Source organism: Coregonus clupeaformis, chromosome 14 (genome assembly GCF_020615455.1).
Source record: "Coregonus clupeaformis isolate EN_2021a chromosome 14, ASM2061545v1, whole genome shotgun sequence".
NCBI classification, from domain to species: Eukaryota; Metazoa; Chordata; class Actinopteri; order Salmoniformes; family Salmonidae; genus Coregonus; species Coregonus clupeaformis.
The window spans coordinates 8513622-8527570 of NC_059205.1; the positions used below are offsets into that span (position 1 = coordinate 8513622).

Genomic DNA, 13949 nt, shown 5'->3' on the forward strand with positions numbered 1-13949 from the left:
GGCTTTTAGTATGCACCAAAAAGACTACTCTGCCTTCGCACAACGGGACAAACCAGTGTGTGTTACAACGATTTGTGTCAATAACTCAGATAAAAGCACATCGTGTCACCGATACTTTAAACTGGTGTATTGTCAAAAAGAGTGGCCATCAAATCAAATTGTATTTGTCACATGCGCAGAATACAACAGGTGTAGACCTTACCAATAAATGCTTACGAGCCCTTAACCAACAATGCAGAGTAAGAACATTTTAGCTAAATAAACTCAAGTTTAAAAAAAGTAACACAATAAAATAACAATAACAAGGCTGTATACAGGGGGTACCGGTAGCAGAGAGAACAGTGGCTGGAGTCTTTGATAATTTTTAGGGTCTTCCTCTGACACCACCTGGTATAGAGGTCCTGGATGGCAGGGAGCTTGGCCCCAGTGATGTACTGGGCCGTACGCACTACCCTCTGTAGCGCCTTACGGTCAGAGGCCGAGCAGTTGCCATACCAGGCAGTGATGCAACCAGTCAGGATTATCTTGATGGTGCAGCTGTAGAACTTTTTGAGGATCTAAGGACCTATGCCAAATCTTTTCAGTCTCCTGAGAGTGAATAGGCATTGTCGTGCCCTCTTCACGACTGTCTTGGTGTGTTTGGACGATGATTTTGATTGATTAGGATCCCCATTAGCCGACGCCAATGTAGATAGCTAGTCTTATTGGGGTCCTACATATAACGAAGAAGTCATTAAAGACAAATGACTTTACAATTTACATACATTTAAAAACATTAACATGTGGTGTGTGTGTGCATATATCAGTTACACATACAGTTGAAGTCGGAAGTTTACATACACTTATTATACAACTTATTATACACTTATTATACAACTCATTTTTCAACCACTCCACAAATTTCTTGTCAACAAACTATAGTTTTGGCAAGTCAGTTAGGACATCTACTTTGTGCATGACACAAGTAATTTTTCCAACAATTGTTTACAGACAGATTATTTCACTTATAATTCACTATATCACAAGTCCAGTGGGTCAGAAGTTTACATACACTAAGTTGACTGTGCCTTTAAACAGCTTGGAAAATTCCAGAAAATTATGTCATGGCTTTAGAAGCTTCTGATAGGCTAATTGACATCAATTGAGTCAATTGGAGGTGTACCTGTGGATGTATTTCAAGGCCTACCTTCAAACTCAGTGCCTCTTTGCTTGACATCATGGGAAAATCAAAAGAAATCAGCCAAGACCTCAGAAAAGAAATTGTAGACCTCCACAAGTCTGGTTCATCCTTGGGAGCAATTTCCAAATGCCTGAAGGTACCACGTTCATCTGTACAAACAATAGTACACAAGTACACTGCTCAAAAAAATAAAGGGAACTCTTAAACAACACAATGTAACTCCAAGTCAATCACACTTCTGTGAAATCAAACTGTCCACTTAGGAAGCAACACTGATTGACAATAAATGTCACATGCTGTTGTGCAAATGGAATAGACAACAGGTGGAAATTATAGGCAATTAGCAAGACACCCCCCAATAAAGAAGTGGTTCTGCAGGTGGTGACCACAGACCACTTCTCAGTTCCTATGCTTCCTGGCTGATGTTTTGGTCACTTTTGAATGCTGGCGGTGCTTTCACTCTAGTGGTAGCATGGGACGGAGTCTACAACCCACACAAGTGGCTCAGGTATTGCAGCTCATCCAGGATGGCACATCAATGCGAGCTGTGGCAAGAAGGTTTGCTGTGTCTGTCAGCGTAGTGTCCAGAGCATGGAGGCGCTACCAGGAGACAGGCCAGTACATCAGGAGACGTGGAGGAGGCCGTAGGAGGGCAACAACCCAGCAGCAGGACCGCTACCTCCGCCTTTGTGCAAGGAGGAGCAGGAGGAGCACTGCCAGAACCCTGCAAAATGACCTCCAGCAGGCCACAAATGTGCATGTGTCTGCTCAATCGGTCAGAAACAGACTCCATGAGGGTGGTATGAGGGCCCGATGTCCACAGGTGGGGGTTGTGCTTACAGCCCAACACCGTGCAGGATGTTTGACATTTGCCAGAGAACACCAAGATTGGCAAATTCGCCACTGGCGCCCTGTGCTCTTCACAGATGAAAGCAGGTTCACACTGAGCACATGTGACAGACGTGACAGAGTCTGGAGACGCCGTGGAGAATGTTCTGCTGCCTGCAACATCCTCCAGCATGACCGGTTTGGCGGTGGGTCAGTCATGGTGTGGGGTGGCATTTCTTTGGGGGGCCGCACAGCCCTCCATGTGCTCACCAGAGGTAGCCTGACTGCCATTAGGTACCGAGATGAGCTCCTCAGACCCCTTGTGAGACCATATGCTGGTGCGGTTGGCCCTGGGTTCCTCCTAATGCAAGACAATGCTAGACCTCATGTGGCTGGAGTGTGTCAGCAGTTCCTGCAAGAGGAAGGCATTGATGCTATGGACTGGCTCGCCCTGCTTCCCCAGACCTGAATCCAATTGAGCACATCTGGGACATCATGTCTCGCTCCATCCACCAACGCCACGTTGCACTACAGACTGTCCAGGAGTTGGCGGATGCTTTAGTCCAGGTCTGGGAGGAGATCCCTCAGGAGACCATCCGCCACCTCATCAGGAGCATGCCCAGGCGTTGTAGGGAGGTCATACAGGCACATGGAGGCCACACACACTACTGAGCCTCATTTTGACTTGTTTTAAGGACATTACATCAAAGTTGGATCAGCCTGTAGTGTGGTTTTCCACTTTAATTTTCAGGGTGACTCCAAATCCAGACCTCCATGGGTTGATACATTTGATTTCCATTGATAATTTTTGTGTGATTTTGTTGTCAGCACATTCAACTATGTAAAGAAAAAAGTATTTAATAAGATTATTTCATTATTTCAGATCTAGGATGTGTTGTTTAAGTGTTCCCTTTATTTTTTTTGAGCAGTGTATAAACACCATGGGACCACGCAGCTGTCATACCGCTCAGGAAGGAGACGCGTTATGTCTCCTAGAGATGAACGTACTTTGGTGCGAAAACTGCAAATCAATCCCAGAACGATAGCAAAGGACCTTGTGAAGAAAACAGGTACAAAAGTATCTACAGTTGAAGTCGGAAGTTTACATACACTTAGGTTGGAGTCATTAAAACTCGTTTTTTTCAACCACTCCACACATTTCTTGTTAACAAACTATAGTTTTGGCAAGTCGGTTAGGACATCTACTTTGTGCATGACACAAGTAATTTTTCCAACAATTGTTTACACGCAGATTATAGTCTGGTTCATCCTTGGGAGCAATTTCCAAAGGCCTGAAGGTACCACGTTCATCTGTACAAACAATAATACGCAAGGATAAACACCATGGGAAGAAGCCACTGCTCCAAAACTGCCATAAAAAAGCCAGACTACGGTTTGCAACTGCACATGCAAAGATCATAGTTTTTGGAGAAATGTCCTCTGGTCTGATGAAACAAAAAGGGGGATGCTTGCAAGCCGAAGAACACCATCCCAACCGTGAAGCACGGGGGTGGCAGCATCATGCTGTGGGGGTGCTTTGCTGCAGAAGGGACTGGTTCACTTCACAAAATAGATGGCATCATGAGGAAGGAAAATGATGTGGATATATTGAAACAACATCTCAAGACATCAGTCAGGAAGTTAAAGCTTGGTCGCAAATGGGTCTTCCAAATGGACAATGACCCCAAGCATACTTCCAAAGTTGTGGCAAAATGGCTTAAGGACAACAAAGTCACGGTATTGGAGTGGCCATCACAAAGCCCTGACCTCAATCCTATAGAAAATGTGTGGGCAGAACTGAAAAAGCGTGTGCGAGCAAGGAGGCCTACAAACCTGACTCAGTTACACCAGCTCTGTCAGTAGGAATGGGCCAAAATTCACCCAACTTATTGTGGGAAGCTTGTGGAAGGCTACTCGAAACTTTTGACCCAAGTTAAACAATTTAAAGGCAATGCTACCAAATACTAATTGAGTGCATGTAAACTTCTGACCCACTGGGAATGTGATGAAATAAATAAAAGCTTAAATAAATCATTCTCTCTACTATTAATCTGACATTTCACATTCTTAAAATAAAGTGGTGATCCTAACTGACCTAAGACAGGGAATTTTTACTAGGATTAAATGTCAGGAATTGTGAAAAACTGAGTTTAAATGTATTTGGCTAAGGTGTATGTAAACTTCTGACTTCAACTGTACATGTCAGTACATACACACAACAAGTAGGTCAGGATAGTTTTGTAGGTGATGTGGACACCAAGGAACTTGAAGCTCTCGACCCGCTCCACTACAGCCCTGTCGATGTGAATGGGGGTTTGCTCTGCCCTCCTTTTCCTGTAGTCCACGATCATCTCCTTTGTATAATAATATATAATATAATATATATCTTGCTCACATTGAGGGAGAGATTGTTGTCCTGGCACCACACTGCCAGCTCTCTGACCTCCTCCCTATAGGCTGTCTCATCGTTGTCGGTGATCAGGCCTACCACTGTTGTGTCGTCGGCAAACTTAATGATGGTGTTGGAGTCGTGCTTGGCCATGCAGCCGTGGGTGAACAGGGAGTACAGGAGGGGACTAAGCACGGATCCCTGAGGGGCCCCCGTGTTGAGGATCAGCGTGGCAGATGTGTTGTTACCTACCCTTACCACCTGGGGACTGCCCGTCAGGAAGTCCAGGTTCCAGTTGCAGAGGGAGGTGTTTAGTACCAGGGTTCTTAGCTTAGTGATGAGCTTTTAGGGCACTATGGTGTTGAACGCTGAGCTGTAGTCAATGAACAGCATTCTCACGTAGGTGTTATTTTTGTCTAGGTGAGAAAGGGCAGTGTGGAGTGCAATAGAGATTGCGTCATCTGTGGATCTGTTGGGGCGGTATGCGAATTGGAGTGGGTCCAGGGCCTCCTGTAGCTCAGTTGGTAGAGCATGGCGCTTGCAACGCCAGGTTTGTGGGTCCGTTTCCCACGGGGGGCCAATATGAAAAATGTATGCACTCACTAACTGTAAGTTGCTCTGGTTAAGAGCGTCTGCTAAATGACTAAAATGTAAAATGTAAATGTTGATGTTGATGTGAGCCATGACCAGCCTTTCAAAATACTTCATAGCTACAGATGTGAGTGCTACGAGTCGGTAGTCATTTAGGCAGGTTACCTTGGCATTCTTGGGCACAGGGACTATGGTGGTCTGCTTGAAACATGTAGGTATTACAGACTCTGTCAGGGAGAAGTTTAAAATGTCAGTGAAATCTGAGTTCCCCCTCAAAAAACACCAATCTTTCTTTCTATCTATCCATCATCAATCTCTCTTTCGCTCTTTCTCTATTTCTGTATCCTAATTTCTATGGTAACGGCTATTTCCCCCTTTATCTGTTCTTACAGATGTAGGATCTTAATTTGATCACTCTTTTTGTTGCTTAGAATTTGCAGGAAATGCAGATGAGCTTCGTGATTTACATAAATTCTTGGAAAACCGCACTAAAACCTGGTTATATTAACAGTATTGCACTTTTCATGTAGTCTGATTTTGTCCAGCTAATAGCCTAACCACTGATCAAGCACCATTATGGACTAAATATTATATTTCTGCGACAATACTGGTCAAATTAAGATGCTACATCCGTATGTCTCCCTCTTTCTCCCCTCTATCTCTTTCTATGACTCTCCCCTTCTATCCAAGAGCAACAGTGTCGTTTTCCCAGTTTATGACAAGTTTCCTAGACATACAGCATGTGCAACAGTTAACACGTGTGTGAGTATTAAGGATCTGGGCCCTCCTCAAGCCAACCCCATTAGACATACAGTATATGCTACACTGGAGCCCTGGTGCTCTAAGTTTCAAGTTTTATTAGTCATATGTACGGGATACACATGGTATACATCGTCCAACGAAATGCTTACGTGCAGGTTCCTTCTGGACAATGCAACTGTCATGAGCCCTCTCACTCCACTGGCTCTCCTGTGTCAGATCGTCTGCAAAGCTCACACCCGGAACCTGTTTGCTCGCGCTTCTGGCTCACCCTGGTTTTGTGACCCCGGACCTGCCTGGTTTTTGGATACTCTTCTGCCTCAGGAGATCCAGACCTGCTTCTGCCATTACGACTCCTGACTACTCTTCAATCCCGGTAACTCTGACCAGCCTTCTGCCTTGCTACTACGTGTTTTGGATTTCCCTTGAACTGTACTGCTGCCTGGTTTCATTCCGCTCCCGTTGTGTCTGTGTTTCCTCCCCCCAGGACTTCTGGACCACCAACCACCGGCGTCATCGGACGCATCGCTGCCACTGGGGGGAGGCACAGACCCAGCACATCGGACGGGATAACCCCTGGAGCCTTCACTCACTCCCTACATCCCTTTCCCCTTAAGTTTAAATAAACTTTCTGGTGTGACGCAATTGTGGTCCTCTTGTCGTCTGTCTGAACCGTGACAGTACGATCTGACCATTATGGACTCAGCGCACACTTCCCCCGACATGGAAACCGAAGAACCTGAGCAACCCACCGCCATGCTACGCCTGGAACACACTGAGAGAGAGCTAGGCCGCATGAGCGGCGACATCACCTCTCTGCTTCAGGCCGAGCTACCAACAGCATCAGCAGTTCCAGCAGCACCAGCAGCAGTCCCAGCAGCAGCAACAACAACTCGCCATGATCATTCAACTCCTCACCAACCTGACCCCAGCCAGTCTGCCCACCAGCCCTGCCCCGAGTTACCTGCCCCGGTCATTGCAGCCGCTGCTCCGGGAACCCAAGATTGGAAACCCCGAGCGGTTCAACGGCGATTCTACCCAGGTCCGGCCATTCCTGACTAGCTGCCGACTTCAGTTCTCCTTGCAGCCAAGGACCTTCGCCACGGAGGGGGCTAAGGTTGGGTATGCCATCACTCACCTGACGGGCCGAGCTCGACTCTGGGGAACAGCAGAGTTCGAACGTCAAACCCCCGCATGTGCAACCTTCGACCGGTTTGCCGAGGAGATGCTGAAGGTGTTTGACCTGGATTCACCAACCGCAGAGGCGTCTCGTGAACTGTTCAGTATTCGACAAGGCAGACGTACAGTCGCAGACCATTCCATCGACTTCCGAACCCTGGCTAGACGAAGTTCTTGGAACACACCATCGTTGGTGGACGCGTTCTTCCATAGTTTGGCTGACTATATCAAGGACGAGTTGGTCTCCCATGAACTGCCTTCCACTCTTGATGAAGCCATCGCACTGACTGTCAGGATCGACAGAGGGATACAGACCCGTCGTCGTGAGAGGGGGCGCCAAGGTCCACCTACTACCGGCATTCGGAGAGATCCGACTGGGCTCCTGTCATCTACTGCCACTCACCCAGTTCAGCTTGATCAGTCTGAGCCTATGGAGATTGGGCGAGCCTCTCTCACTCCTGCAGAGCGCCAGCGACGCTCACCTCAAACCTCTGCCTCTATTGTGGAGGTGATGGACATCGTGTGGTAACCTGCCCTTTAAAGGGCCGAAGCTCACCGGGCATAGGGGGAGTCCGGGTTGAGTTCAATGACCATCCAGTCCTCCGACCGCAAACCCCCTGCTGCAAGTTCACCTCCCGCCTCCCTGACTCAACTCACACCCTGGCTGCTCTGGTGGATTCTGGCGCCCGAAGCCAACATAATGGACATCAAGCTGGCACGCCAACTGGGACTGGAGAACCTCCGTTTGACACCTCCTATTCCTGCCCGGGCACTGGACGGACACTTACTCGGATCGGTCACTCATGTCACGGCCCCGGTCTCGATGGGTCTGTCCGAAACCATCAAGAAACTATCCAGTTTCACCTGCTCCCCTCTCCAGGCCAACCCCTCATCCTGGGTTACCCATGGCTCCGCCCGGCACAACCCTCAGCTCGACTGGGTGACCGGGGGTGATCAGGGAGTGGGGAGAGGACTGCCACCGAACCTGCCTGCTTGCCGCCGCACTACCCCCTCGGCCAGTACCTACTAACTCCGCTCCTGACCCCTCCAAGGACCCTGTGTCGATTCTGCCAAGTCCCTGCATCGTTGCAGCTCTGACCTGGGCTGTTGAGGAACAGGTGCTGGAGGCTCTCCGTAACCAGCCAGGTCCCAGCACTTGCCCAGCTGACCGCCTTTTTGTCCCCGAAGACCTGAGGTCCCAGGTCGTTCAGTGGGGACATGACTCCCGCCTAGCTTGTCACCCTGGCTCCACCCGCACTTACAACCTGCTCGCCCAGAGGTTCTGGTGGCCCTCTCTGAGGAAGGATGTACGGGAATTCGTCCAAGCCTGCCCCATCTGCAACCAACACAAGTCGTCCTGCCAGCCCCCCAGCCGGATTGCTGCAGCCCCTGCCTGTGCCCAGGAGTCCGCTGGTCCCTGCTGCGCCTTGTCCTCCTCCTCCACGGCTCGTCGATGGTGGTCTGGTTTACACCGTCCGCCGCCTGCTTCGGTCCAGACGGAGGGGTAGGGGTCTCCAGTACCTCATTGACTGGGAGGGCTATGGACCTGAGGAAAGGACCTGGGTGCCAGCTAGTCGGATTGTGGATAGGACTCTCATCACCGCTTTCCACCAACGGCATCCTGATCAACCTGCAATCCGTAGGGGCCGCCCCAGAGGGGTCTCTAACCGTCCTGCCCGCTCGGCTTCCTGTCCTGTGCCTGATCCTGTCTCGGGACCTGTCCCATCTCCCGACCACGGCCCTCCGGCTTCCTCCGAGGATGAGGACGTTCGCTCGGACCGTTCGGAGGAGTTCTAGCCCTCCTCCGGCTCCCCTCCTCCCGCCCGGCGTGGTGTTGCTCTTGGGACTTCTGGGGCCGTCCCTTGGGGGGGGGGTTCTGTCATGAGCCCTCTCACTCCACTGGCTCTCCTGTGTCAGATCGTCTGCAAAGCTCACACCCGGAACCTGTTTGCTCGCGCTTCTGGCTCACCCTGGTTTTGTGACCCCGGACCTGCCTGGTTTTTGGATACTCTTCTGCCTCAGGAGATCCAGACCTGCTTCTGCCATTACGACTCCTGACTACTCTTCAATCCCGGTAACTCTGACCAGCCTTCTGCCTTGCTACTACGTGTTTTGGATTTCCCTTGAACTGTACTGCTGCCTGGTTTCATTCCGCCCGTTGTGTCTGTGTTTCCTCCCCCAGGACTTCTGGACCACCAACCACCGCGTCATCGGACGCATCGCTGCCACTGGGGGGAGGCACAGACCCAGCACATCGGACGGGATAACCCCTGGAGCCTTCACTCACTCCCTACATCCCTTTCCCCTTAAGTTTAAATAAACTTTCTGGTGTGACGCAATTGTGGTCCTCTTGTCGTCTGTCTGAACCGTGACAGCAACAACAATAAGAAATTATACAAGATAAGAATACGAACATAAAGTAAATGGATCAGTAGAATAGAATAAACATTTTAGCGGAAGTATAATACAGGAAGGCACCATTTATAGTCCAATATTTACACGTGTATTGGGGAAGGGGAGGGGGTGGGGACAGTGTATAACCTGAGCAGGATAATACGAGTCTGGTAGCAGCAGTTGTGATGTTTGTGGTGCGGTGAAGCGTCTCGTGCGAGGAGGGTGGGTGAGTGTGCTGGCAGTGCTCCACCCCCCTCCCCCCAAACACCCCTCAGGCAGGGGGGGTTAGTGACACATCAACACCACAAGGGGAGCAGAGTAGCGAGAGAGAGAGAGCGAGAGGGAGAGAGAGAGAGAGGACACATTGCCCCAGAGAGAGACAGAAACACTACTGCGACTCTTAGCCGCTCTCCTTGACTGAGAGTGCCTTTGAGTTAACCGGACCACCACGTATGATGAAGGAGCAATGCTCGCCTCTTCACGCCTCCCCACCCGGGACCCCCATACGGCATGGCCTCCCTGCTCTGGGACCCCCACCATGCTCCGTGTCGGACATGGAGCCGCTAGGTCCTGAATTTGTGTCTGCTGTGTGTCTGTTGACAGACGAGTCGTACCAGAAGCTGGCCATGGAGACCATGGAGGAGCTGGACTGGTGTCTGGACCAGCTGGAAACCATCCAGACCTACCGGTCCGTCAGCGACATGGCCTCCAACAAGGTAAGGCTGAGCTGGACTATTGTTTATATGACCATAACGCAACACAAATCCAACACAAAATAACTCTTAATGAAACCACAACACAAATCCAACACAAAATAACTCTTAATGAAACCACAACACAAATCCAACACAAAATAACTCTAACGAAACCACAACACAACATGATCTTAATGCATCCAGAACACAACATGACCGTAATGCAACCACAACACAACCATTATGCAACCACTACACAACATGACCATAAGGCAACCACAACACGACCGTAATGAAACCACAACAAAACCATACGCACCCCAACATAACACGTTGAGTTGTAGTTGTGTTGACCACAACATAATTGCTACTCAACATGACCATATTGCAACCACAAACTTACTACTACAACAACACAAACTTACCACAACACAACTTGAAACAAACCATTGAAGTGCGTTGAGTCTATGGCTGAGATTATATTGTGTGATGTGGTTAGTAACTCGTCAGGACACAGAAACTAGATGTGACTTGGTTGAAATAATATTGGACTAATGTTACTTCTGCTTGGTGACAGCACAAAAGGTCTTTGTTAGTCTTGACTGCGCAAAGTGTCCAATATGAAGACTGCTTTGATTAACATTGACGTACTTGCAAAGTGAGTAGCATCCTGCGGTTGTGTGTGTCAACGGCTACTGCCGTTTCATGGATCTGCTGTAAAATGCGCAAACAGTGGAGAGTTTGCATAGAGGACCATAGACTACTGTTCTTGCTGAATAAGACGCCTATCTGAATACCAATATGTCCATTTGTCTTTTCTCCGTAAGACTGTCATTCACACATTATACAGTGGGGAAAAAAAGTATTTAGTCAGCCACCAATTGTGCAAGTTCTCCCACTTAAAAAGATGAGCGAGGCCTGTAATTTTCATCATAGGTACACGTCAACTATGACAGACAAATTGAGGGAAAAAAATCCAGAAAATCACATTGTAGGATTTTTAATGAATTTATTTGCAAATTATGGTGGAAAATAAGTATTTGGTCACCTACAAACAAGCAAGATTTCTGGCTCTCACAGACCTGTAACTTCTTCTTTAAGAGGCTCCTCTGTCCTCCACTCGTTACCTGTATTAATGGCACCTGTTTGAACTTGTTATCAGTATAAAAGACACCTGTCCACAACCTCAAACAGTCACACTCCAAACTCCACTATGGCCAAGACCAAAGAGCTGTCAAAGGACACCAGAAACAAAATTGTAGACCTGCACCAGGCTGGGAAGACTGAATCTGCAATAGGTAAGCAGCTTGGTTTGAAGAAATCAACTGTGGGAGCAATTATTAGGAAATGGAAGACATACAAGACCACTGATAATCTCCCTCGATCTGGGGCTCCACGCAAGATCTCACCCCGTGGGGTCAAAATGATCACAAGAACGGTGAGCAAAAATCCCAGAACCACACGGGGGACCTAGTGAATGACCTGCAGAGAGCTGGGACCAAAGTAACAAAGCCTACCATCAGTAACACACTACGCCGTCAGGGACTCAAATCCTGCAGTGCTAGACGTGTCCCCCTGCTTAAGCCAGTACATGTCCAGGCCCGTCTGAAGTTTGCTAGAGTGCATCCAGAAGAGGATTGGGAGAATGTCATATGGTCAGATGAAACCAAAATATAACTTTTTGGTAAAAACTCAACTCGTCGTGATTGGAGGACAAAGAATGCTGAGTTGCATCCAAAGAACACCATACCTACTGTGAAGCATGGGAGTGAAAACATCATACTTTGGGGCTGTTTTTCTGCAAAGGGACCAGGACGACTGATCCGTGTAAAGGAAAGAATGAATGGGGCCATGTATCGTGAGATTTTGAGTGAAAACCTCCTTCCATCAGCAAGGGCATTGAAGATGAAACGTGGCTGGGTCTTTCAGCATGACAATGATCCCAAACACACCGCCCGGGCAACGAAGGAGTGGCTTCGTAAGAAGCATTTCAAGGTCCTGGAGTCTCCAGATCTCAACCCCATAGAAAATCTTTGGAGGGAGTTGAAAGTCCGTGTTGCCCAGCGACAGCCCCAAAACATCACTGCTCTAGAGGAGATCTGCATGGAGGAATGGGCCAAAATACCAGCAACAGTGTGTGAAAACCTTGTGAAGACTTACAGAAAACGTTTGACCTGTGTCATTGCCAACAAAGGGTATATAACAAAGTATTGAGAAACTTTTGTTATTGACCAAATACTTATTTTCCACCATAATTTGCAAATAAATTCATTAAAAATCCTACAATGTGATTTTCTGGATTTTTTTTCCTCATTTTGTCTGTCATAGTTGACGTGTACCTATGATGAAAATTACAGGCCTCTCTCATCTTTTTAAGTGGGAGAACTTGCACAATTGGTGGCTGACTAAATACTTTTTTTCCCCACTGTACATGCAACACTGCATAAAATAATAGAGTCCCCATTGTGCGTGACATTCTGTGTCTATTTCTATAATGTTGACGTCACTAGGCCATAGGTCTTTTTGTCTGATGACGTCTTTGCGTCTGGGATAGCTCATTTTAGCCAAAAATTATTCAACGGCTAAAACCTTTGTCAGAATTCATGACCAAAACCTGACCTTTCTTGGTATAACTCTGGTTTTATAACTAGTTTTAGATTGAACTATCATGAAGTCAGCATAGGATAGTTCAGTCTGGTTTGACAGTAGCGTGCTAGGCTAGCTGTTACAGTTGATTGCCGTGTTGGTAAGCCATATGGTAATAGAATACTTTACATTGTAAGACGTGAAACTCGCCTCCAAAACTGTTTCCAATTAGCCTACTCTAGTATAGTGTAGAACTGCAAACTCCAACAGAGAGGAGACCGTACGGCGACCAAAAATGTACGCTAAGGATTCAGGTTGTGAGGCCTACAAACAGTGGCATTACAGTGGAGCTGCAGTCAGAAGGTGGGGGGGGCCTACCCTAACCGTGAAGAGAGGTGACCATGACTAGGTTTCCTGTCTCTCTTTTCCTGACCACTACACAGCCTCCCCTTCTCCCTCTCCCTCCTCCTTCTGCCTCTCCCTCCTCTTCTCCATCTCCCTCTCCCTCCTCCTTCTGCCTCTCCCTCCTCTTCTCCATCTCCCTCTCCCTCCTCCTTCTGCCTCTCCCTCCTCTTCTCCCTCTTCCTCCTCTTCTCCCTCTCCTTCTCCCTCCTCCTTCTCCCTCCTCCTTCTCCCTCTCCCTCCTCCTTCTCCTTCTCCTTCTCCCTCTCCATCCTCTTCTCCCTCTCCCTCCTCTTCTCCTTCCCCTTCTTCCTCCCTCTCCCTTCTCTTCTCCTTCTCCTTCTTCCTCCCTCTCCCTCCTCTTCTCCTTCTCCTTCTTCCTCCCTCTCCCTCCTCTTTTCCCTCTCCCTCCTCTTCTCCCTCCTCTTCTCCCTCCTCTTCTCCCTCCTCTTCTCCTTCTCCTTCTTCCACCCTCTCCCTACTCTTCTCCTTCTCCCTCCTCTTCTCCTTCTCCTTCTCCCTCCTCTTCTCCTTCTCCCTCTCCCTCCTCTTCTCCCTATCCCTCCTCTTCTCCCTCTCCCTCCTCTTCTCCTTCTCCTTCTTCCTCCCTCCCTCTCCCTCCTCTTCTCCTTCTCCCTCCTCTTCTCCTTCTCCTTCTCCCTCCTCTTCTCCCTCTCCCTTCTCTTCTCCCTCTCCCTCCTCTTCTCCTTCTCCTTCTTCCTCCCTCCCTCTCCCTCCTCTTCTCCTTCCCCTCCTCTTCTCCTTCTCCCTCCTCTTCTCCCTCTCCCTCCTCTTCCCCCTCGTCTTCTCCTTCTCCTTCTTCCTCCCTCTCCCTCCTCTTCTCCTTCTCCCTCCTCTTCTCCTTCTCCTTCTCCCGCCTCTTCTCCTTCTCCCTCCTCTTCTCCTTCTCCTTCTCCCTCCCCTTCTCCCTCCCTCTCCCTCCTCT

The 13949-nt window shown here is 48.7% G+C and overlaps 1 protein-coding gene across 2 annotated transcripts in view; it reads left to right on the forward strand.

Annotated features, from left to right (window-relative positions):
• Window positions 1–13949, forward strand: part of LOC121580672 (cAMP-specific 3',5'-cyclic phosphodiesterase 4B) — a 112289-nt gene that overhangs the window by 74037 nt on the left and 24303 nt on the right. For both annotated transcript variants that reach the window (XM_041895650.1, XM_041895651.1), the window contains exon 8: window positions 9924–10036. In XM_041895650.1, the coding sequence (XP_041751584.1) occupies window positions 9924–10036 (113 nt within the window). The remainder of the gene's footprint in view (window positions 1–9923; window positions 10037–13949) is intronic.